Source organism: Embiotoca jacksoni, unplaced genomic scaffold (assembly GCF_022577435.1).
Source record: "Embiotoca jacksoni isolate LCO1_2020_lvr unplaced genomic scaffold, fEmbJac1.0.p SCAF_23, whole genome shotgun sequence".
NCBI classification, from domain to species: domain Eukaryota; kingdom Metazoa; phylum Chordata; class Actinopteri; family Embiotocidae; genus Embiotoca; species Embiotoca jacksoni.
Genome location: NW_027185374.1, coordinates 5,556,359 through 5,583,158, shown reverse-complemented (window position 1 = coordinate 5,583,158; position 26,800 = coordinate 5,556,359). Strand labels below are relative to the sequence as shown.

Here is a 26,800-nt window from a genome sequence, read left to right as displayed (position 1 = left end):
TGGGACAGACAGGAAACGAGGGACACAAACAGAACTTCCTGTGTGAGAGAGGAGCATCTTCCCTTCATGTGGAATGTGTGTGTGTGTGTGTGTGTGTGTGTGTGTGTGTGTGTGTGTGTGTGTGTGTGTGTGTGTTTGTGTGTGTGTGTGTGTGTGTGTGTGTGTGTGTGTGTGTGTGTGTGTGTGTGTGTGTGTGTTTTAAATGGTCTTTAAGTCACAGTACGAAGGGATGCTCTGACTTCCTGTCACACACACACACACACACACACACACACACACACACACACACACACACACACACACACATAGACACACAAACACACACACATTTACATTGATATGGAAGTCCCTTGATAATACAGTAATGTTTGTGGTCCCAAGCTAGTATCCCATACTTTGTTTCCTGTCATTTGCACTATGCCATGTTATGGTCAATGTTAGAGGCTCTTGAATGTGGAAAACTGCCTTCTGAAAAGAGAACATTTGCACTATCATGATGTAGTTAAAGCAGAAATAATCACTACTAATACTAAACATTTCATTGGTGTAAAACTGAAGCCAAGATTAGAATGAGCCCCTTGAGAAATACCAAGAAGGAATTCAATTTCAGCTAAAATACAGTGTCCCCCACCCTATTTTTCATTAGTTGCAGCTGAACACAACATATTTATTTTATCATTTGTAGAATTGCTTGAATGCATCTCTTGGTCAACACTTAAAAATAGGGAAAAAGACGTGATCAGATTCTGCACAGTTTTGGTGTCTTGTTATGCTGGTTTTATTTTTTGTGATACAGAAACATCTGCTCGGATGTGTCTTTTAGGGGGAAAACTTTCTGAACATAAATGCATTATAGCCATATATTGCTCTCTACTTTGCTAACAACAGTTTAGTTGTCCTACGTGAATCTCATGACCTTCACATTAGAGAAATTATTTCAGACAGTCTGTTCAGGCTTCCAGTGTGTTTGCTCTTAATTTCATTAAAATAATTTAGTATGAAATTTTCAAATCTTTCTCGTTATAGAATTTGTATTTGTATAAGACAATATATTATCAGTGAAAAAACAAACCCCTCAAAATGTAAATTGTTACTTAATTACTTGTTTCTTTACTGCTATAGCAGAATAAATTCCTATATTTGTTCACAGCTAGACAGTTTGATGCAAGTCTAATTTACTCTTTACTCTTAAAAAATAAAGCCAACACTTAGAGGGTTAAATATGTGAATTTTATTACACTTTTGGACTGTTTATGTTGACAGAAAATCAGTGAAGTACAGATTAAAGCAATGCATCAGCATCTGAAAAACAGACAACATACCGTAACGCCAGTGTTTCCACTTAGTGTGTTCATTTCATGTTGCAATCTGTCTCCGTATAGAAACTAGTTGTGTGAATCCACATTCAACAGGCATCTATTTCAAATGTCATCGTCTGATCTGGCTCTTCTCTGAAATACAAGCCGGGTAAAGCGTAAAGCACACAGGATGTTGCAGATGATTTCCAGATCTGTGTTCATGGAATGCAGTCAGTCTTCTTATGTACATTTGATTTACAGTAACAGCACAGAAACGTACGAGGAGAGTCATAAAATGAACTTCAACCAGGTGAGTTCTGTCTGACTCATAAAACACTTGTTTAACATTTTATGCTACACGGAAATCCAATTTATGTTAGTTGAGTGTTTAAGAACGAACCACAAACATGGTCCTAATGTGAAATATATACGCATACACACATACTGGCATGTCGCGACAGTAATATATCAGGAATTATGTTTATTACATGTATACAATTTAAATACATGAAATGGAAAACCAAAGTTTCCTGCAAAAACAAAAAGAAACAACTTAAAATCGTGTCAATTAGTGTCACCACAAATGAATCAAACAGCTGTCCGCTCAGTCTCTGGACTATCATGTTAGGTTACGCTCAGAAAGGTGAATAATAACTGATCAGTTTTCAATTAATAACCCACTGGAGTACTCCCAGCTCAGTAGCTTGTGTAGAACTGATTACATATATAATACAAATAATAACACCGATACATGTGGTCAGATGCAGACATGCAAGAGTCAGGATGTGCCCACATGGAAACCATGAACAGCTGCACATTCACCATTCATTCACAATACACTCGTGTCCAAACAATACCCACAACATAGTTTGTTATTATAGTCACAGTATTCAGTACATGTTAATGAGGTTCAGAACTATTTACAAATCATAAAAGAGACAAACCACTAATCATTCTTACTTCCTTAGGAATGTGTTCCTCCCTAAATGCAAAAGCTCGATCCAGGTGTGACAGTAAAATAGTGATGTCATAAACTCCACCACACAAATACTAACAACAACACATCACATTTAAAAAGAAGTCATACAATGTATGCCATTTTATTTGAATGATAATTGGTTACCATCCCTATACCAGGATTTGTTTTCATTCTATTGTGTGTGTGTGTGTGTGTTGCTTCTACACTGGTGTGTGTGTGTTCCCCAGCCACCTTACAGGAAGTCTTTGTAGTCGTTTAATATGTCCACATGAAACAAAAAGCCAGAGTAACTCAGCCATGCCAGGAGGACAAAAATAATGCAGGACCTTGAAGTACAAGGACTAAAATGTTTTGGCCACCATGTAAAATACTGCAGTTCAAATCAAGTTTACTTCACAGGCTACACATTATAATATTAAGTCCTATGATAGGTATTGTTTTAATAGGGATAAGCTGGGTTTTTTTGTTGTTGCATATTTATAGAATTTTTTTTCTGCTTTCTTCTCTTCCTTTTTGTCTCCATAGTTGTGTCTCTCATTTTCTTCCAGTAGTTTAGATAGACTTATATTTTTCTGTATTCCAGTGTTTCTTTTTTTTACTGATCAGCATGTCAGCTGTTGGTTAACAACTACTCAGTTTTCAATACAAAACAGGACTCTGAGCTGCCTTGTATAACTCAAACAGCAATTCAAAGCATTTTGATGTTACTAGTTGAAATCCTACAGAGGTGGCAGATTTTTTTTCTTTTTTATTACACAAAGTTTCCAGCCAGTGTGCTAACAGTCACTTAGCATTCATTACCTTGTTTTCTATTTGAATGTAACTTCTCTCCAAGTATTTGTCACTTGAATTAAGACAAAAGGATGACAGCAACAGAGAAGAGTTTAGAGTTTGAAAAGTCAGATTTTGTTCAAATATTTTTTGTTGCAATGCTACAGGATGATTCCTCTTTGAATGAGGATCATTTTCTCAGAGGGTGGGGGCAGGGCTACTTACAGGTTTTGGGGTACTCTTACATTTATTCAACTATTTTCCTCTTGGAAGGAGGCACCAGGTGTGCAGGGAGCTCTGACGGTAGTTCATGTCCCTCCAGCTTCACTTTTATCAGGTGATTGGCCAACGCAAACTCCTCATCATCGAGCATCCCGTCCTTGTCGATATCTGCCAGCTTCCAGATCTTTCCCAGCACTGTATTGGGCAGTTTTGACTTCACCATTTCCTTCTTGGCGTTGGCTCCCGTGACCTTCCCATTAACAGGAGATAATGTGTAGAAAATCTCGTCGTAAGCGGGTTTGTCGCGTGCAACGACCCACTCTGCTTCATCGATGCCTTCACCTGCCCCTTCGCCGTACCCGTGGCCAAACGGGCCGTCCAGGGTGCCATCGAACGCACCGCCCTTTACTACTGGGTTGGGCCGCTGGTTTTCCTCTTGCCGGACCAGAACCATTAAGCCGGCGATGTCATTGGCGAGCATGTCATCCACTGCCTCCAAGAGTTTGGGTTTCAGAGGTTGGAATTTGTTGAGATCCTGAGCTTGGAGCTGGTCCTGGAAGACAAAACAACCACAAGTTTATCACAAGTGAAGGATGTATAATCGAAATCTCATCTATGAATCTAAATTCCTTTGCCAGTTTACCTGCATCTTCTTCAGACTGGGAAAATCTCCAGGTGATATCTGATGCTCTCTTTCAATGCGTTTGTAGATATCTCCCAGACTGCCAATCAGCTCTTTCTTCTTGTTGTCCTTCCCGAACATAGAAGGCATCTCTTTCTTCAGGGAGCTGATTATGTAGGCATGAACCTGTAAATGCACAGTGAAAGAGGGAGAACCTGCAGTCATCAGCAACTTCTCCTTCAAAATTCAAGTAGGCGTCATTGAATATCATAAGAGTTATAATTCTTTAGATTTTGGGTTGACTTGGCTACACCTGAGGTTACTAGTGGTAACTTATGTTTATTCATCACTGGGAGGAGGAAATGCTTTATGAGCTCTGTTATAGATACAACAGAAGATGAGCAACATGTGTATCTGTTTACGCTGCAGATTTCTATATAAATCGCTGCAGCTTTACTTCTGCCAACACAAATATATTTACTATTCAAAACGTCAGGGACTGACTGTTCTCTTGTTTTAGAGTACGTTACTACACAACATTCAGTACATGCATGTGTGATGTCCTGTGAGTCTTTTGTGCATATGCCATTTCAGTAATTAAAAAAAAAAAAAAAAAAAAAATGAAGGATTTACAAAGTTAAGTTTATCAGATCATTTCTATATCAGATTACCTTACAAAAACATTTACCAAATTACACTTATATGTGGGGTTTCTTTGTGTTTTTATTGTTGTCCTGCACTCATCCTTCATTGTCATGATTGTATTACTTTTTAACTTTTGGCAAATTGCTAAAATGTAACCTCATAAGCATCCTATTGTTGCAACCGTGGAGTCTGGGGACACATTACACTCCTTTAACCAGATTACTCATCCACAAAATCTCTCAGACTACCTTTGTTTGTTTTTTATATCCACCACAAACTAAACACAGCTAACATCATGGGAAAGCCCATATTTGTGCAGTTGCTGTGGTGATACATGTGTGTTTTCCAGAATCCACCTCATGTCCTTGAAGCTCATCACAAAACACACCCTATCAGCTGTCAAACAGGAAGACCGCACTGGACTCCCAGTCTGATAAATCTTCGTGTGTTGGAGTGTGTGCACGTGTACATCCTCTGAGTTTCCGAGAACTACAACAGGCAGCGGACTGTTGCCGCTCGTACCTGACTTCCTGTCCGTAGAGGAAACGGGAAATAATTCACTCAGAGGAGAACAAGCACATGTGTCTGCTTCTATTAGCTCTGTTACAGTGACAAGCTACATCTGTCAAGGTTACCAGCTGGACAAGTGATGGGGAGAGTAAATAGGAAACACACACACACACACACACACACACGCATCTCGGATACAGACAATTTAAACATGTCAGCATGAGTCCCATTATTTAAACTCACTGTCGCACATTATAAAAGCTCAGCACCTAACGTACGAGATGTTATGGATATGCTCATAACCTCAACATAAAGATGTCCATGAGTCTCCATCCCTTTCAGGTGCACCTTACCTTGGCTAGTCTTGCCCTCTTGATCAGATCATTGAGTTTTCTGAGTGCGGCATTTCTCGGTAAGGACTGAATGTCCTTAAATAAATCCTGCTCCTCTGCTTCAAACAGCTTCCTATTGTCAGGAATCAGCAGCGGGTGGGACCAAAATGAACCGATGTAAACACGGATCACCTGTCAGTGACGGAGATGGAAAGAAATGATTGGCAGGTTAGACCAAAACATAATACCCCCATGAAGGGATTTCTTCAAAGTATGTCACACTTTGCTAAGGCTACACCATTTGACCAAAATGTGAATTTTCAGACTGCAAAAAAGCGAATGAGATTATGTTAGAGAAATTATGACCATCTATAATCTACTGTACCTCAGGGGTGTTGACTATTTTCCCCAGTGACCACATCAGGGCACCATACACCCTCATCAGCTGCTGGGTCTCTATCTGGTCAGCCTTGTTGAGCACAACCCTGGAGAAAGCAACAGATGAGAACAGTGATGATTTTAACAGCTAACTTCTCACATTAATATCACACAAACAAAAAATGTGGGTAGATATACAGGTAAAAATCTGAATCTTACAGTACCTGATCTTGTCTTCATGGTTCTTCAGCGCCTTTATGACCTCTGAGAACTCATCAGAGATGTCCAGTTTGTGGGCGTCGAACAGTAAAATAATCCTGTCCACTCGCTCAGCAAACCACTCCAGGACAGCTGCAAAGTCGTAGCCTGAGAGGTAGAGGGGAAGAAGGAGAAGGAGGAGGAGGCGCGGGAGAGGTGATGAATGAAAGAAATGAGAGTAAGTGGAGAAAATTTGGTGTGAAGTTAAATGCGGGTTGAAGGTTGACATAAAAAGAGAATGTAAGATAATAATTTATCGTGCATCCTTATATTTCTCAATCCTTTAACTCTCATCCCACATCAGTGTCAGATAACTTGTACTGGTGGTAAATAGACGTGAACTTCTGAGGTCAGCGGGTTTTAACACCGATGATTAACATGAGCAATAATCCAAGAAGTGGAAACATCAACTGTGACGTAACAATGTTCCCAACAAAATAAAAAAAAGAATGATGACAGGTCATAGAGGAGGCAGTGAGATTTATACTCTTATTGCAACATGTTGAGAGAAAAGAATATCTGTTTACTGATGAAGATGATGATGGTGCTGCCAGGGCTTAAAGTGGCCTATTAAAACTAAATAATGAAAGACAAACTCCCAAACTAAACACTCTGACTATTTATTTAGCATCATAAATGAACAGTTTAGACTTTTAGAGTTGGCATGTAATCATGTGATGAATGTACAAACGCCTCGAAACATTCCTCTGTAACGCATTAATTAATTAATAAGTCTGTCAAGAGCAGTACACCACTCATTCCTGTGACTTTGTATCCCAGTCAATGACGAAACTGCCTCTTACCTGAAGGAATTCCACAGGATATGAGAGGAGAACAATGAACAAAGGCTAGAACGGAGGATTAGTGAGCTAAAGTTTCCAACCAACACTGAAGGACAAGCGACAGATGCAGAGCTGACGGTAAATGAGTTACAGTTGTAATTATTATTAACAAATACCAACCAGGAAGCATTTTGTCAGGTGGAAATAGGCAGCAGCTATATGTTAATTCAAAGATTCATGTTAAATGGATTTTTTTTTTTTTTTTTAAAGCTATGTTTTCTCCCTTCAAAACTAAATCTACAGGCTTTGCAGATGTTTTTACTTTGAATATATCAAAAACAGATTTTACAGACATAGCTGTGATAAAAAAAAATAAATCCCAGTTTTTCCATACTTGCTGCACTGCTGCTCCTCCTAGTAGAGGAATAGTTCATATTCTACAGATGCTATAAATAACTGTTTGGAAAAGAAATTGTGTTAAATGTTGATAAGTTGCTTCAAGGACTTTACCACGACGTTGACAATCGTACAGAATAAAGTCTCTTTGCAACAATTCCTCACTGGGATGTTAGATGCAGATTTATCAGTCACAGCAATAAGTATGTAAAACGTGGAAATGGGTTTTTAGCTGCGTCTTTAGGACCTGCTGAAACAGAGCTGAGAGGAGACAGAGGGCACACCGCTGCTTGAGCAACACTAGGCAGGGTTAAAACACAGATACCTTGATATTTTGAATTCTTGAGGATTAATTCTTCACCCAGAGCACTCGTCACATGTTGGAGGGAAAAACAATACTTTAATTTTAAGCTCCTTTATCACCCCTTAAAGGGGGTAAAGTTCCTGATACTGCGAAATTGGAAAGTTATCTTGCTATTCTATGCCCATAAAACGTAAGCATAGACAAATACTGACACTTGGTTTCAATATCTGCAGGCAATTCTGCAGAGATTGTCCAGTCAGTTTGTTTACAAAGCTGATTTTTTTTTACCTGTGGATGACACTAGATAATTAAAATCTGAAGCGTAAAGGTCATCAAGGGATTATCAAAATTACTGGAAATCATCTGGGAAGTAATTGTTGAAATATCATGTCCTGACAGTCTCAGAAAAACTGTCATTATGACTTTAAGGGACTGTTGCTCATGGGCGGAAAAAACACTAAAACCTAAGAAAATCAAACAGAGTAATCGTTGACGAAAAACCCGAAAGGAAACAGAAACTCAGGCTCAGTCAGTCCTACAGAGTAACTTGATGAATCGGACTAAAATATCCAACTAGGAGCTAACAAGGTGAACTCAAAGACAAACTTTTTATCTTTTTCCAAAGCCATGTGACGAGACTGGTGAAGAACACATAACAGTCCATAAATCTTCAAAGTCAAGATATCGATTTATTTAGCCTTTTTGCAGCTGGTTGATGCCCAGATTCATCATCTACAATACCTCCGTAGGGACATCTATGTAGGCAGCTATAGCCTGACAACTCCTCATCTGGACACACAGACACACATACAAATAAATACAAACACTGATAAAAACAATGCAACAGGGTGAAAGAAAAGAATGAGACATAAAGATGTCAGAAATACAAATAAAACATGTAAACATGTAAATGACAAACAAATAGAAGGAATTTAACGTAAAGAAAAGTAAAATGAACAGAAACAAATATTTCAACACACACAATCACACACGCGGTCCCCAGAGAAAACACAGCTGTGCTGTCTCAGCAGAGGTTAAGTTTAGCCTATAATTTTTTTTTATTTTTTTTTGGACATCCAACAGATGAGATCAGGGCCTACCCTCACTCCGCTGTTTATTTGGTTTGACAACACGGTCATCGAAAAGTAAGTAAAGAAAAGAAAGTAAAACAGAGCTGATGTGCATCTGTTTCAGTTCAACTTCTTCCAAATATAAACAATATCTGAAACTCTTGTCAGCGCTCGCGAACCAGTCGCTCTCAGTCGTTTCCCAACAGAAAAGCTGGAGACAACAAAACTCTTCGTGACAAACAATTGTATTCACATTCATGTTCAGAGGAACATCCGGATTCCAGCAGATCCAACCCCTCCATGAAGCAATGTGCTCAGCTCAGTGACCGGGACTTGACTTCTTGTTCCTTTGGTAATCATATTTATATACTTTATCATGTCAGCGCTCATGATCTGATTATGATGCCGCTCAGGCTCACAACAGAGGAAATACTGCCTACAGCAGGGGAATACAAAACCTGTTATATGAAAATGACCATAGCAGGAGATCCGTTTGTTATGAAAAATGGCAGATGCAGATGTAACTAACAATGTTCATTACAACCCGTGTGTTATGGCCTTCACGCTCAAACTAACATTAAGTCCAACAACCTCTTCTACAGTTTAACTGCAAACATATTTTTTAACTGGATCTCAATCTGGTTTAAATGTAATTACTGTACGTCCTGTCAAGACCATTGGGATTTACAGATGGCGCCGCGCTAGCGGCAGCCTGTTGCAGCAGCTCCCCTCCCCGAGTGTGTTGTTATTAGTATTTTTTAAGCCTTTCTCCTCTTCGGAGTTGTTTTTTTTCTTTCTCTCGTGTGTTAAGTTAACGGTCAGACAATGGACCGTAATTTTTCGACGTTTCTGGATGGGGGCACTGTTATTGTTTACTCTTGTGATCAGCTGATTGCGCTGAGTAGGCCACTACTGCTGCTGCCCGGAGCGAGGCCTGAGATCCCCGTTGAACTTCGGAGAAGACGGCGGGGTTGCAGAGCTGGAGCTAAGCCAAAGGCGGAAAGGAGGAAATATAAACCAGCGGTACCGGCGATCTTGATGGGGAACGTGAGGTCGTTGGCCAACAAGACGGACGAGCTCGGCGCACTGGTAAAGACCCAGCGGGAATACCGGGAGTGCAGCATCATGTGTTTCACCGAGACATGGCTGCACTCACATTTCCCGGACCACAGCGCGGCCGTACCCGGCTTCAGGACCGTTCGGGTGGACAGAGACGTTGTTCGGAGCGGCAAGAAGAAAGGTGGAGGGATTGCAGTCTATGTGAACGAGAGGTGGTGCAATCCCGACCACGTGTGTGTGAAGGAACGTTTCTGTAGCCCGGACATTGAACTTCTAGCCGTGGGGACGCGCCCTTATTATTTGCCGAGGGAGTTCACGTCCGCCATTGTTATTGCTGTGTACATTCCTCCATCAGCTGATGCAGAGGCAGCAGTGGACACCATCCACTCCACTGTGGCTAAACTGCAGACTAAGCATCCCGGTGCATTTTTGGCAGTTACTGGAGACATTAACCAGTCTGGATAAAGTACTGCCAACTTTGCACCAGTATGTTAACTGCCCCACACGGAACAATAAAACTCTGGACTTACTGTATGCTAATGCCATGGACGCATACAGTGCTACTGCCCTTCCCCCCCTTGGTAGATCAGACCACAACCTGGTCCTGCTGACTCCCAGGTATGTCCCCCTGGTGCAGAGGCAGCCTGTGACCACCAGGACTGTGAGGAGGTGGACACAGGAGGCTAAAGAAGCCCTGCAGGACTGCTTTGAGTCCACGGACTGGAATGTGCTGTTTGGACCACATGGGGAGGACATCAACACCAGGACGGACTGTATCACAGAATACATTAAATTCTGTGAACACACCACCATACCATCCCGGACTGTAAAATGCTTCCCCAACAATAAGCCGTGGATCACCAGTGACCTGAAAGTTCTTCTTAATAAGAAGAAAGCAGCCTTCAGGTCTGGGGACAGGGACAAGCTCAAGAGAGTGCAGCACGACCTGAAGGAGAAGCTCAGGGAGTGCAAGGACTCCTACAGGAGGAAGCTGGAGGCCAAACTCTATATATGTTGACTGTGTTTCTTGGTTTGTTTGTATATAATATATAGATATATATATATAATGTACTGTATATACTGTGCATTTTATATTTTATATTTTTTACTGTTATTTACTGCTATTTTATTGCTTTTCTATTCTATTCTATTATTTTATTCTATTATTTCTATTATTATCTTATTGCTTCTGTATGCTGCTGTAGCGAAAAAAATTTCCCCTCGGGGATTAATAAAGTAAATACCTACCCACCTACCTACCTAATAATATATTGACACTGTTATTATATGAGGGGCAATCATAAAGTTCAGAGACTGTTCCTTTTACACGTGAATACCGCAGGGAGAAGCTATAACCTTCGTGAGAAAGTATGACAAGTTTTGAATAACATCAGCACCTGGGTTACACATATTTCTAAGAGCAGTGGTATGTGTGCGTTTGCAATTTCACCCTGAAAATTGGCAACGGGGATACTTAAAATACTTAAGAAATCTGCGGCCATGAAGCTGGGCAAGTTGTTTTGAGTGATACTTGAAGAGGGGCAAAATGTCACGACCGAAAAAGGCACATCAGGGAGGGATTTCTTTGAAATTGGTTGGTGGGGTAGTTCACTGGTAATTCGTCCCTCAGGGTCAGACTGTCTGATGTTCTGAGAAAAAAGAATCGCTGCCAACATCCTGAAACAATGATGGCACTCTGTTTGTCCAACATGACGATGCACCAGCTCAAAATGAACATTGTTTTTTCTATTAGATGGGAGAAATGGGGAGAGGGGCGAGCAACGGACGAAAAAAAAAAAAAAAAAAGGGTTGCAAATGGAGGAAGGAGTAAATTATGACTTTCTTTTATTATCCCAGCTCTTTTGTTAACGTTTGCGGGTTGGTATGGCAATGTCACCATTTAGCTTCGGGAATGCCAGCCATGCCCGACACATATCAACCCAAGAGAAAGCTGCGGAGAATTCCTGTAAGCTTTTCACGGCCAAACTTCTCTTCACACTGTCCTCTCTGCATTTTAGTTCACACCGCAGCTCGGATCTGTGAACCACAAGTTCATTAAGAATCACGCGTCTTCGATCAGTTCGTCTTTCAACCGTATTTATAAGAAACTTTGAATGAGCCGAACTCGGTGGCAAGTGATAAGCTGCAATGGAAGAGATTTGACACGTCATGTAAAATATTTGCATTTCCCTTTCTTAGTGCAACAAATGAACTTCTGCATCAAGATATCGTCGCTACCATCGTTTTGTGAGAATAACAAAGTGTCTGTCTGTCTCTCCAACATGCTGGGTTTCTTTGAAAAGTGCAGACAACTGCTACAAATAAGCTTTCAACGAGTTTTATGTCTTATTTGTGTTCATGTCAACACCAAAGCTGTCAAAACATGTTGTGGTCTCACCACTGCAAGCCTCCCTAGAAGATGAAGTCCAAACACAGGAAACCTAGTGGTCCCTTTAATGGTTTTATGTTCCTCGGGTTTCATTTTTCTGTTCTGTAATTACTGGGAAAATAATTATTCCCACAAATATTATATTTTCTTTCGGAGGCTAAAGTAAAACATTTGTAACTACTTTGTTTCCTTGGCAACCGGGGTATTTTTGCCTTTATTGCAAAGTTGACAGAGAAGAGGATGATGGGAAACGTGGGGTGAGAGAAGGGGGATGACATGCAACACGGGGCGCTGACCCGAATACAATCATGGGCGTCGCAGTTATAGCGTAATTTATAACCATTCAGCTACTGACGTGCTCCACATATGGAAGTTCTCTTGTGTCTGCAGCTCTGTTTGTAGACATTATATAAGAGTTGAATCAATGAGAGGGCAAAAGGACCAGATTACTGTGCTGTTCATGTTTCAAATTTACCACAGAGTGAAGTGTTACATTCAGGCTGTGTGTGTGCGTGCGTGTGTGTGTGTGTTACTGTTCGTCCGCTGGACCCATTCAGCTGCAGCCCCCTCGTCCCACTGAACTCTGAACTACAATGTCAGCGTTTCCTTTTGGACCTTCGTGTGTGTGTGTGTTTATTTTAGCTTTTGCTATCAGGAGGATTATGCTTCATTCATTTCAAAGAGCAGGAAGCAGCGACAAAACGATGAGCTTCGATTTCGCACACACACACACGCACACACACACACACACACACACACACACACACACACACACACATAAACAGAGAAGGATTAAAGTGTGAGCGTCACGAGTGCGTCTTACCTCGACTGATTCTCTGTTTCTCTCCTGACAGAATCCCTGGCGTGTCAATCACACTGATGCTTTCCAGCACAGGGTTAGGAAGCTGGGCACACACAAACCTACGCACACGCGCGCGCACACACACACACACACACACACACACACACACACACACACACACACGAGGAGATAGAGAGAAAGTATCAGGATAGAAGTGTAAAATGTTTTAGCAACAACCATCATCCCACATCAGACCTCTACCTCCATTAGACTCTCTCCTCTCCTCTCCTCTCTTCTCCTCTCCCCTCTCTCTCTCTCTCTCTCTCTCTCTCTCTCTCTCTCTCTCTCTCTCTCTCTCTCCTCTCCTCTCCTCTCCTCTCCCCTCTCTCTCTCTCTCTCCTCTCTCTCTTTTCCTCTCCTCTCCTCTCCTCTCCTCTCCTCTCCTCTCCTCTCCTCTCCTCTCCTCTCCTCTCCTCTCCTCTCCAGCTGAATAAATACAAACAGGTTAGCGGTCGTCCTCACTGCGAACCCCCTAATCCCCACTGACAGTCAGCGTTTCAGCCGTGCTGGGTCCTCACAGGGAGGACACTACTGCAAGAGTAGACTTTTTGGCACTTTCTTTTTTCCAGAGGCATGACTCTGCAAAGATGACTCTCTCTCTCTCTCTCTCTCTCTCTCTCTCTCTCTCTCTGTTTCTGACACACACACATTACCAGGGCAAAGCCTGACCAGTGAGCAGAGGGAAATTCAATCACACAGGAATGTTGAGCTCTGGTGTGGATTCTCACTTGTACTCTCTTTGCTCTTTCTTTCCCACTGCCCTCCTCACTGTTTCCCTCCACGTTTACATCATTCTATAACATCTTGTCATTTAACTGCACACACCTCCGAACGGTATCCAGCATCTGCCATCAGTGCATTTCAGCTGGCACTTTGTGAAGGTGTGCGTGTGCATCTAAGCTTTTACCTGTTGAGGAATGCGTTTCCAAATGCATTCAGCTTTCTGAAGGGCTTCTTGGGGTCAACCACCAAAGCGTTGCCGGGGATGACTCCTTCTGTGTCGCCGTGCATCACCGCGATGAAGGAATCAGTGGTGGGCTCGGGACCAATCCGCATGCCAGGAAAATCCTGCTCCAACAGGTAGCTGTGGGGGAGATAGTAGGAAATAGAGTTTAACAAAACAAAATAAGAGACAAGATGATTTTGATCGACTTTACCCCCTTTAAAAATAAATCAACCGTGCATGAATACCTTTTTGGTATGTTGGACTGATCGAGCGCGATTAGAGGATTTTACCCGAGACAAAGAACAATAGTGTGGAAGGCATTGTCTAGCATATGGAGACATTATAATAGGTTAAAATGACTATATAAAACATTTAGTTATGTTTTTAGGTATCTCTACATGAATATAAAGGTTATATATTTATAACATTCATATTAGAAGATTAAATCCCTGTACTCATCTTCATCATTCAAGTGCTGCATGTTTTTTCATAGAGTATGCTGAAAGGAAATTGGTCTGGAAGGTGCAACGCAAGTCAAAAGCAACCAGAAAACAGGTCTGTCTTAAATTAGATGGTGCTGGAACAAAGATTAGGGGAGTTTTACATGATCGCAGGCAGGATGGCTGCCATGAACTCGCATGAATTATATTTTCTGCTGACCACATGAAGCAGGAAAAGACTTTTGAAGGGAAGCTTTGTGATCAGGTGTGACAAAGATGTCAGTTAAATGGAGTTAAAGGGCCTGAAAACTCATTTTTCTAAAGCAGCTGACTTTAAGCAACACATTAACAGTTAGAATAATAATAAAATAAAATAAATAAGTTATTTCCAGTTATAGATGGGTTTTTTTCTGTTTTCTCTTTGGTTTAAAGTAAAAAAATAAATTGGGTTTGACCAATTAATTGTTTGACCGATATTGGCCTATCACAGATAGATCTGTATGTGCATATTTTTTTCATAGAACATAATGCAGAAATAGATGTTTGGGATAATTTAGAAATTGCTCTGTGCACTGATGCACAACATGCAATGCACTGGTTTAGTATTGAACTTAAAAAATATTCCATCACCACATTTTGTACTTCCTAATGACTACCACATCAACACAGGGAGCATTACTGGTGCATCAATATTTAAGATTGTGATGACAGTGATTCAGATTGTTATCTTAACAGATAAATCCCGCTAAAAACTTGATATTTCAGATTTTTACCAGATTAAATTAACAAAAGCAAAAGTTTAAAGATGAACAAATTGTGTGACTTTTCGACAGTCTTATGGTTTTTATGGTACATCAACTCTCCAGCTGCCGACTGTATCCTCATATTTACTGCACAGACATTAGTGGTATCAAACTTATGATCCAACTTTCGTATAAGGCAGCAAATTTCTCAAAATGTCAAACTATTCCTTTAACTTTAAGTCAAGTTTTCAGTCTGTTTAAAGATCATGAGGTCTTCAAATCCAATATTACTGTGATTACTGTCAAAATTGACTCACTGAATTGTGAACTAATTAATTGGAGAAGGTGAACATAATAATTACATAAAAGAGATAGATGAATGATTCAATACTCTGCTGCACAGCTTCAAACCATCTGCCACATTTTGTTTTATCTTGAACACACTGGCTTTGTTTTTACCAAAGTCTTGACCTCCCAGAAACTATACAGATACTAATGAGAAAACAACAGGGTGAGAATTTGGCTGCGCTCTCCCTCCTTTGAGAAGATGGTTTAATTTACTACTTGGCCCGGGGCTTGTTTGCTGACGTTTTGTGGACAGAGACATTTAGTTTATACACACACGTTTTCCAGGAGAATTTTTGGGGAAGACGTTTGCTGCAAAAAGTATCAACTTACACTGAACAAACTTTGGCCTTTATCTGCCGTTGTTGTGGCAACACAGCTGACTTGCATCTCATGTTTTAGGTGTGGAAGGTTGAAATCTCAGCTGTTAATTCAGTGACCTCACTCATGTTGCAAATGAAGATTGGTGTGTTTCTGCCGAGTGTCACATTCCCATCAATGTCAACGCAGACCATTAAAAGAGATTTACAGCTCGAAGGGGTCTTCCATTTCAAGAGCGGGAAATGTGTTTTAACTGCAACCAGATGTTCCCTTATAGATCTCTCTCACACACACACACACACACACACACACACACACACACACACACACACACACACACACACACACACACACACACACAAACACCTTGTGTCAGTGGAGCCAGTAGTGCCTGGTAGAGCCATCTCTTTGCACACATATCTGTGTACTGTGAGCCCTCCTGTCTGTAAAGAGGTTGTGCAATGCATGTGCACAACCGTGTGCATCTGAAAGACTGTATGTTTGATTTCATAGGCACGCTGTGAGGAACACGCACATCAGCTCGCATCATATTACTTTTGGGAAGTTTTTCACTGCACAAGCAAATTGTTTGGTCACCTTGAAGGTGAATTTATATTCTGGCAATGACTCGCTTTTTGACGGAGCAAAGAGGAAAATCGATAAATCCGGGCCAAAACTGAAGACAGGCTCAGATTGCTGATCTCTGAATAACTGCAAAGCGAGACTGTATTACCGTCCATCAGCAACACCTCTTCCAGCATTTCCTCTTTCTTTTAACTGACAGACAATTGTAACTTTTCTTATTCATATCAAAGGAGATTGTGAATTTTAAAAGGATTTATTTTGACTTCTCTTTTTAATAAATACACAATTATTTTAAAAATGTTGGCCATGTGAAGATGACCCACTGACTAGAGTAGAAAGTAGCACTCCCTTGTAACTGCAGTGAGATGAGACCACTCAGCCACATCTTTAAGACGTTCACTGCTCTTAGATCCAGAGTGAAATCAAAGAGATGCTGAGAGCGCCGCTGCTCCGACCGACGGTTACTCAGCAGTTTGTACATTCTGCATCTTACTGTTACAACGTCAGCGGTGTGGGATGAGGCTGCCGACTGAGGGGGGTGTTGTCGTCAGTGAAAGAGAGGGAGAGGGAGGAAGAGAGAGACTTAGACACAGAGGAGGAAGAAGAGAGAGCGGGGGATGTCTGCATGGTCGTGTCTTACGCCAGGAAGTCACTAACAGCATCCTCTCTCTGGCTTTCAAAGACTTAACCCACTAATTACCCACTGTGGTCTGCAAAGTGTGTGTGTTTGTCCAAGTGTGTGTGTGTGTGTGTGTGTGTGTGTGTGTCAGAGGGGCAAGATGTTAGCAGCAGCCCTGTAGCTTAAAAGAGGCTACAACACCCAGCTGCTAATATTTCTCACTGTCACAAACATCAATACCAGAGATACTGCAGGTCACAGACAACAAGGCTTTTCATAATTAGGGCGAAGCGCAAATGATCAGCTACAGGAATTCAGCTTAAAGAGGAATATTACTAAGATTTGTGCTTTATATGTTAAGTGTATGTTGAGTAGTTTTGGCCCTTGTCCAAATAACTAAATAAGCATCACCGAAGTTAATTTAAATTCGAATGAGTACAAATGTTTCCGAGACAAAACAAAAATGATAATAGAGGCAACAAAAATGAAAAGGTTTGTGAGAACTACATTAAAAAACACTTCTTTACTGGACAGCTCATAGTCACAAGAAAACGCAGTTATTATGGAGTTCAATCAGTTTGATCCAAGAAAGGAAAACGGCCTAATTTGTATACTTTCCCTCCATGATGTAAAGAGCTCGGAGGTAATGGAGACCACAGGGGGCCCCAGACTTCCTGCACCTCAGGGCCCAACAGCTCTGCATGAGCTGCGATAGCCGGCTCCTACATCACAACCTAGCTGTCACACATGATTGTTGTTTGTTTATTACTCCAGGGACTGAAGGTACATTCATATTTGTGTAATTACAAGAACAGCCATTTGTTATTGATATTATCTGAACAGACCATCGGTTATTAAAGTTATATTAATATCAATGACAAATGGGCGTTCTTGTAATTACACAACTACGAATGTGCCGTCAGTCCCTGGAGTAATAAACAAACAAGAATCATTTCGCTCAACATGTAAAGAAAACCAGCTGCATTAAGCTTTAATTGCTCTCCTTGACATTCCCGAACCAAATGAAAACATAAACATTTTATGAACTTTGTCCCAAGTGAAGATCATACATAAATTTACACCACACCCTGAAGCAAGTAACGTCCACACGTCAGTCTGATGTTCCATATACACGGGCTACACCCAGGCCTCGGGCGGGACGGCTGCAGTACCGTGCAGCGACGTCTTCAAATGCAACGAGTTTCCATGTGCGGGCGCTCCGGTGTCTGTCAAATAAACTTTTTATGGATTCATAAAGCTCTCAGAGGTGTGGCTCCTTGCAGTTAGGCTGGGTGCCTCATCTGTTTCTTCTTTTCCTTCCTTTTATTTCATGTGTGCGTTTTTGTTTTTGTTTTTATTGTTTTCAATTCTATTTCTATTTTATATCAGTTCTGTTTGGGTAAAGTTTACTGCATAACCACAAACTCCTGTTTGTCACTCATGCTGTCAAAAAGTCTGTTTGGGTGTGTCAGCCGCAGTTTTCTCACCGTATGAAGCTGGTCTTGCCAGTGGAGTACTGTCCCACCAGCAGGACCATGGGCTTGTTGTCAAAGTCAGCGTCCTCCAGGGCCGGGGAGTGGAACTCGTGGAACTTGTAGCTCTCCTCCAGTGGCAGGAGTTTGGTTTTGTAGAGTTTCTTCAGTCCATCACTGACGGTCTGAAAGACTTCTGGCTCCTTCTTCCTCCTGTCGTCGGTTCCAAGCCAACTGAACATCGTTGCTGGTTGCTTGTACTTGGGACTAGTTAAGCCTCCAATTGGTTTAAAAATGGGATTTGTTGATTAGGTGGACACTTATTTTAAAAGGCCACTTAATTTGTTATGTGGTTCACGGATTAGATACTTGTTTTAAGTTTAAAGTAAGATACTCCCACGTACAAAATGAAGCTAACACCAGCCGTCAACAAAAAAAATAAAAAAAATAACTTGATTTACACTTCAAACATTTTTCAAATGTTTTTTCTGGAGAAATATTCTTTATAAAGATAAAAACCCCTTTAAAAGTCTGTCTTGGAAAAGAAAAATATTAAATGTAATAATTAATATATGTAAATGAAATAGCAGTTTTGTTTTTGATATAGTAAGCCCAGTTGGGTGCTATTTTAAGACTTAGTCTCTGGTAATGTCAACAACTTAAAAAAAAAAAAAATTAAATACAAATAAACAAACTGTTGTGTCTATTTCTCAGAATTTAAACCTGACCACTCAAATGCATTCTCATCATCGAGTCCATCGGTCCTCCCAAGTCCAGGCCACTAATGCGTACAGAGCCGCAAAGCACATTCAATGAGTTTGTTTTTGTTTACTCATCTATTTTAGTAAACAAACGCTTGTCGCGAAAAGCCTAAATCGCTCCGCTCAGGCACAACATCACGTTACCGCTATTCATTTCGTCCCAGAGCGAGCGGAGGAATCCCAAAAAAAAAAAAATGATGCACCGAGCTGCTGTCTGTCGTTATTGTTCAGCTGCTCCGGCTTTGCTTCTGACCCCCAAAAACACCCCAAAACACTTGAACCTCTCCAACAACAATGTCTGTCGCTTTCAGGTCCGAGATAAAAAAAAAAAATAAATAAAAAAAAAAAGAGCAGCCTGCGTCGCCAACGTTAAAGGGCTTATTTTCTGCCACAGCTCAGTGTTGGACGTATCGGCAGCTGATGTCCTGCAGCTCAATTTAAATGCCGAGTCGAAGGAAACCCGAGAGCCCGGCGGAAGTGCCCAACGGCTGGCAGCCCGACCCACCGGGGTTCCGCCCAGTGATGCGGGGAGCTGGAGCTGAAGCCGACCAGGACGACGCCATGTTGGATGAGGCGAGAGGAAGGAGCTGCAATTCATACACACCACGCCACCTAAAGGTTTAATTAATAATAATAACGAGTGAATATATATATATTTTTTTTTTTAATCTCTAATCTGATCCGATTTTTTTTTTACTCTACTACTCACTTGGAAGATGAAGATATTTTATACAAGCATGATCTGGTAAAGCATGCATTATAATGTAGATAGTATTGTCTTACCCACAACTTGCAACAACCGTGAAGTACTTTTACATTAATGTTTAAATGAGATTCCATCAATATGATCTCACAGGAGCCATTCTCTGCTTAAGTGATGATTTTACAAGTGACAATTCTAGTAGGTCTATATTTGATGATTATACCTCTGAACAAGTGTCCTTGCACCTGTACTGTAAATTTCACAGCAGGTATTTGCAATTTGTCCAGCAGGTGTCTCTACCAGCTCTCTAGTTTCATCATATGGTGGCAGGTGGCAGGATTAAAAAATTAACATACACAGTGCAAGGGTCAGTTGTACGCACAATTCCTTGAGTATATCAACATGTTGAAGCTGTAGATTTTTCTCAAAAGCTCAAACCTACAGTGAGAAACTGGTGAAAAGAGTAAGTGGCCCTTATCTTTAAAAAATAGCTACCAAAAAAAGATTAAACATTCACTTAATTATTTATTGTGATTATAAAATAACTTCATTATACAACAAACACAACCATTACAAAACTGTGAAAAAGTGTAGAATTATTTATTTTCCAGAGTTAATCTTCATGCACAGCATCATACTAATCATCATGTTACATGAGTAAATACACAAATCTGAAACTAAATGTACCTTATACAATAGTACTATACCAATAGTTTCATCATTCCCCCTCCCTGTGGCTTTAGAAATTCCTAAGTTGAGACCAGGAGACAACATCTGGTGTCAGTTACAGTTTAACAGGTCTGTTTACAATATAATGTCTTCCCCATTTCATTTTGAGAAGTTATTACTTCACGAGGGCAGAGCACCAAGATATACAAAGAGGAACAAAACTAACAAAAGTACAGAAGTGTCCTTCATTGTTGTAAAACCTTATTTAGATAAAAAATTATTCTGAATGTCAAACAGAGGTTTAAAAGTAAACGTGAAAATATTTCTGGTGTGCTAAGTATCATTCAAGCTTGTTGATGGTGATGGAATACAGATAATGAAGTCTGACAACTTGTGTATGAGACAACATAAAATATCTTCACACACATCTGAATAACATCTCAGTTCAAAACAAACAAAACAGCAAATGAAAACAGAAAAACAAGATGACAAAGTCTAAATGGTGTTAATACTGCAGATGGAAATGTGTTTGAAAGGGTCAGAGAAGAAACAAAAAATTGTATTTTCAGACTGGCCCATTTTTCAATTCAAACGCAAAGAGGAAGTTGACACATACTGCAGGTCAGACACTTCATAATTAATACAACCTTTCAGTAAAGGAATGACGAATTAAGTGCTATACTTTTGTCTTAATCATGTATGGAGGTAAAATTCTTATTCCTCTGATCATTAGCATTTACAGTGGGTTAGTACACAGAAAGGATACAGCTCCACAAAAATTATTTTCATTAGGATTCAGCCCAATATACAACCAACACACAAACAAATACTGTCCCCCAGTGTACCCTCCAAAGTGTCTCAACGAAAACAGATTAAGTGCTTCAACTAGAACTAAATCATGAACAGACTGGTGATAAATAAAATTACCAAAAACAACTACTGCCAAACGTATCATGTAAACACGGATCAGTACAGCAATGCAATATGTACTGTGGACACACGGCGAAATTCAAAGAAAACACCAAAGTAAAACTTCCTCTATAGTTTTTTTTTTTAACTAAATTACCAAATCACAATCTTGAAGATTTTGCTGTCCACAAAATTGTTTTGATTTTTTAAAGCTGGTTTTGGATATGTGTCACACACTAGTTCATATCAGTCTGTTTCGTTAGGTTGAGATAAGATGCCGTGTTGAACATGGTGGTTTACAGTTACATAACACAGAATCTAACCGGGAAAAATACAGAAGAATATACAAAATTCTTCAAATTAAGATGAACATATAATTTTCCTTCAGAGTTCATCAAAGTGCGATTTCTACTTATGTGTTTATGTTGATCTGAGTGATTTATGAATTTGTAAACTGTTGGTCATTATGACACTAAAGCAACAACATTCACAGATATAAAAGTAACTCGACTGCAACACTAAGTGCTCCTAAAATATTAATATCGTCACGTTGTTTATGAATTTTACATAAATCTGATAAGGTGTGATTTTATCAAAATTATTTATATTTTGTAGTAACGGAGTAAATATACTGATGAATATCATCTACTGATCTACGGAGATGACCAAGTTCCATTTGGACAAAATATCCTCCTCCTTCCACCCTATTTCACCACCTCTCTCTATCTCCCTCTGAGCCTCTGCCTCTTCCTCAGAAACTTGTCTGACGATTACATTTTCTAGCCTCAATTGACCCTTCATCCCATACACCTCCTCATCCTCTTCTCCTATCCTGTCCTCCATCCCTCTCCCTAAAAGTATCAATCCATCCAACCCTCCCTTCCTATTGAGCCCCATCTCTAACTCTGGCAGCACTAGTTCCCTGGTCTCTGGATCCCAATTAACACAAATAGTTCTCTTCTCCTCCTCATCTTCGTCATCATATTCGTCCTCATCTGTTTCCTGCACTGCAGCCGGACTCACAACATCATAGTTATCTGATAACTGGTTAGAATGAGAGGCAGACATGTTTGTGATGTTGTGGGAGGCGTAGTTAGAAAGAAGAGGTACATTCTCGTGCTCGCCCTCTTCTTCCACACCTCCATCTTTCTTGTCGTTTCCTAGTCTCATCTTTTCATCGATCTCTCCCCCTCTTGCCACCTCTTTCTTTGTTTGTATATTCTGAGGCAAATGGAAGAGGCCGTTTTCTGGGTGTTTGCCTATAAATAAACCTGGAAGCTCTCTATCCTCATTCTGCCCTTTGACCTCACCTGCAGTTGATCCCTGAAAAGACTGCGATGGTGCCTGAGTTCGGTTCAGTAAAACTGAATGTAACTGTGACAATGTATGCGCCTGCATAGGTGTACTCATCTCTGTCTCTGGATGTGTCCCCATGTGTGTTGGTATGCATGTGCCGGTTAACCTCTGCGAGAGGTAGGACTTCGCCTGAGAAGCGCACACTCCAGCAGAGTGACCATCCTCAGCTCCCTCCTCTGTCTTCTTGTGACTGACTCTTACAATGTATTTCTGGTGTTCACCTTTCAGATGAATCCCATTGTCTCCTTCGTCACGACTGCTCCCTCTTGCTTCCTCTTCTCCAGCATTAATTATAGGAGCCGCGCTGATACATCCGTAGTCCATGGACAAATCATCCCAGGGTTCCTCGGGCTCTGGGGGTGTCTCGGGTCTCTGTGGGAAATATGCGGGTGGGGGGACCTGTAATGCATAGCTGGTGCTTGCAGGTTTTGACATGCCGCCGCTGTGGTCTGATGGTGGCTCATCTTTGATGATGCTGATCGTGATAATGTTGAATTTCTCATGATGGAATATGAGAGGGGGCGAGTGAAAAGGAGGCGGGTTCTGGAGATTAAAGGGAAAGAAGTGTGGTATGAAATTAATTAATTTGGTCACAAGGTCTTCATTTCAAAAATCACCATATTGACCAAAAAGCAGGTCATCTAATCTACCGAATGTACATTATATGTTCTTATTCATGTAAGTATTCTTAATCATAAACAGTCTGATACAATTCTACATAGTGTTGGTGTTGCAGAGCCAAACAAGTGAGGGGCACAGGTCAGTTCTTCAGCTGTCAGTGAGTGTATGTGTGTATTTCTATTACCAGTGTGTGTGGGCTCTTCTGTCCTTTCCCCGTCAGGTAGTTGTAGAGAAGGTAGACAGCCACGGCAATAATACACAAGCACAAAGATGGAACAACAATACCCACAACCACCCTCTGTAGCTGCTCAATCACAGGGTCTGGAGGGAGACAGGAGTAAAAAAAAAAAATGGTCGTCACTTCATTAATTCTCCGTGAATCCCTTCCTGCTGCACTTCTGATGAAGAGTTGACCTGACTCAATTCAGTTAAAAAACCTGGTTCAACTTCACAGGCTGATGTTGTAACACAAGCAAAAGTATAAATTAAAAAAATTATAAAATCTGTAATGCTTTGTCTTTAGGTTAATACAAGATCATTTACTTGACTGACATTTTGGATGTGTACAAACATCTCTTTAGCTTCTCTATCATGTTTAGTCACATTCTTATCTACCTGCCAAACAGAGAGCCAAACATTCTCTTTCACTGACAGACATGCAGTGCAGTTGTACCTTGAGGGGTGCTTACGCAGTGCCATCCTGAGGACTGGCAGTGAACTGGCATGGAGAGGAATCTGGACTGGGCAGAAAAGCAGTATTGTGTACTGTAATCCATCAGGCGATATTTGTATGGACTGGTGACCACTGGGAAATGGTCCTGCAAACGTACACATGCACAGATTAGTCAGGAGATCTTCAGGTGTACGAAACATAACAAAAGATAGGTTTTGTATATGTTTTTACTCACTATCTGTTTGCGATGGGTGTTGTGGATGGAGAGGTTGTAAGTCATCTGAGGGTAGATTGTTGCCATGGAAAGTGCTGGGATGTGGTTGCTTGGTTGATACCTCATTGGTCCCTTCAGAGTGACGATGGCAGTGTTGTCCTCTATTTCCACAGAAAGCAGTGGAGGGCCCAAACTAGCTATTGGGACAGACAAGAGTAGTTATTTTGGTAGACTTTGAATATTTTCTAAGCTACCAAAAATATATAGTTAAGCAAATTTCAGATGAATTTTCTTAAATATAAAATACTGTCTGTCTTTGGCTGAGTCTTTCATGTGTATGTTAGCAATGATGTCTCATCTTACATTTTTAGACAGAATGTCACTTCAACTTACTGTCCAACTTTGGATCAAATCGCCTTCGTGTCAGAGCCCATTTGGAAGACGTTCTTCTGCCCACGGCACGAACTCTGGCGTGGTACCCCTGCTCCACATCCCAAGTCTCATTGCTGATGTCACACCAGGTCCTCACTATTTCCGTACATTGCCGCACCGCCCTCCAGTGCACCCGTCTCCCTTTGCTGTCCTTAATGCTGTCGCCGTAGCTGAGAAAGACAGAGCAGACCCACACAGATCAGAGGTTGGCTGCTCCAAAAGCTGGGGCAATAAGAGTGAACATGAAGCAAAGTCCTCAACTTGTATAATCATCCCTCAAGGAAAAAGTTGTTTGGTAGATCTAGTTACATTTGTCTTTTATTTCCTGCCCTCCCGCTCCTTTCTCTACTACTGTTTGCCAATAAATCCCTTTGAGACTTGCTAACCAGGCGTCCAAGCTAGTGCTTAGGGCCACTTTAGTACATATTTTATTCAATTCTTCTTTTTAAATTTTAACTCTAAAATTGCTACTTACATGGCATATTCCACTGTAAAGTGTGTGTCATCCAGTGTGCCATGTCCTGGGAACCACTGCAGCACATTCCTCAGATTCACAGAGGAAAAGGTGACGTTGATGGGACTGGAGGGAGAGGTGGAGACTGAGGGGAAAGACATTGATGACTGAGATAGAGACAGATAACAGGTATACATTTACATGAACGACTGCTCGTTCACCATAACATTTAGAAGTTCCTGGTTACACAATGCCTTTGAAGCAGAGTTTCTCCTATTCTTAATTTTGCAGGCTGGTTGACTGATCCTTTAACTTCCTCTTGTATTTATGGTACCATTGAAATACTTGTCCATACTTCACAGTACAATCTGCGGGCTGTTCCTGTACTTTTTTTCAAGCTTTGTATGGACTACACAGAATCTGACTGTATGTGCTTTGATACTTTTGGTTTATTATAACACATTTAAAGCAGTTAAATAAAATACAAATTTGACCAAAACATTTGAAGAGAAGTAATAGCACCTATACGTTCTCTCTAGAAAGGAGAACCAGAGTACATTAAACTATTTCTGCATATAGCGTATATTAATGAAGGTTTGAGTTGTATTCTACGGTTATAGAACTATGAATTTGAATCTAATAAATTATTATAACTTATATTAAACTAGAGCTTTATACAGTGATCATTTTTATGACACCCAAATGGCATAACTATAAACAATTTGTCAAACCAACGAAGCCACAAAACAACGTCACATTACAAGCCACACAGACTTTAAGTTTACTTAAGATGAATAGATAAAGTCTTCATTGTTTTCTCTGTACGACAATGCCAGCCAGCAACGACCAGATAAACATCGTTCATTTATTTGCATGTATTTGTATATTGGTTAATGCCGTAATGAAACAGTATTATTTGAATACACAACTAAGTCAGACAAAATGAGATCCGCTGTAGTTTTGACCTACTGGACCTCAAATCAGATCTGTTCCTCATTACTATCGGGACGCTACATTACATTCAAATCAGTTAAAGATTTAAAGAATCTGCTCGTTATTTAACAGGCTTCACAAGGTTGCTAATGGAAACAAATAGCCTAAGAAGCCCAATAAAACTGTAATGAACATACATACTCTAAAGGGAATAGGCCTAAGGTCATCGAAAATTTAAAAAAAAAAAATTTAAAAAAATGTAAGAAACAACAAGCCATATATTCGCATTGTGGTTTAACGCAGTCATACCTGTGCAGAGTAGACCCCACAGGTTAACAGAAATGAACGCAGCCCACATCTCTGATTGGAGTGGTCATGTCGTTTCAGCAGGCTGCGCTAAATCCTCCAACGGTAGACCTGTCAATGGCCCGATGTTTCTCCACAAGGACTTTAAAAAAAAAAAAAAAAATCCAGGAGTGCTCCAGGAGAAACTCAAACTCAATAGTGCGACCTGAGTCCGAATGGGTGGATATCACAACCACTAAAACCTCAATGGCATACAAGGAGGAGGTGAAAATAAACCTTGCGACCAAACAGGTTTTCCGGGTTTGAGGAAGGAATGTGACCTCACTCGTCTGAGCACATTACACCTGCGCAGGTGTAGTTGCGTGTTTCTACTACTTCATAACACTAAGAAAACACAAGGCCTATGTGTAAATAAATAACC

The 26,800-nt window shown here is 40.6% G+C and overlaps 2 protein-coding genes across 2 annotated transcripts; both read right to left on the bottom strand.

Moving 5' to 3' along the window:
* Positions 1-1,214: 1,214 nt before the first annotated feature.
* On the bottom strand, positions 1,215-19,631 carry ehd3 (EH-domain containing 3). The gene is made up of 8 exons (XM_069158441.1): positions 18,364-19,631; positions 13,785-13,961; positions 12,839-12,936; positions 5,982-6,123; positions 5,765-5,864; positions 5,401-5,571; positions 3,914-4,078; positions 1,215-3,823 (listed from the first exon to the last, which is right to left on the bottom strand). The coding sequence occupies exons 1-8, from the start codon at positions 18,588-18,590 to the stop codon at positions 3,296-3,298; spliced, it is 1,608 nt and encodes a 535-aa protein (XP_069014542.1). The 5' UTR covers positions 18,591-19,631; the 3' UTR covers positions 1,215-3,295.
* A 734-nt stretch (positions 19,632-20,365) lies between these two features.
* On the bottom strand, positions 20,366-26,453 carry il20ra (interleukin 20 receptor, alpha). The gene is made up of 7 exons (XM_069158725.1): positions 26,383-26,453; positions 25,162-25,285; positions 24,648-24,856; positions 24,276-24,451; positions 24,041-24,185; positions 23,552-23,688; positions 20,366-23,289 (listed from the first exon to the last, which is right to left on the bottom strand). The coding sequence occupies exons 1-7, from the start codon at positions 26,429-26,431 to the stop codon at positions 22,036-22,038; spliced, it is 2,094 nt and encodes a 697-aa protein (XP_069014826.1). The 5' UTR covers positions 26,432-26,453; the 3' UTR covers positions 20,366-22,035.
* Positions 26,454-26,800: the final 347 nt, after the last annotated feature.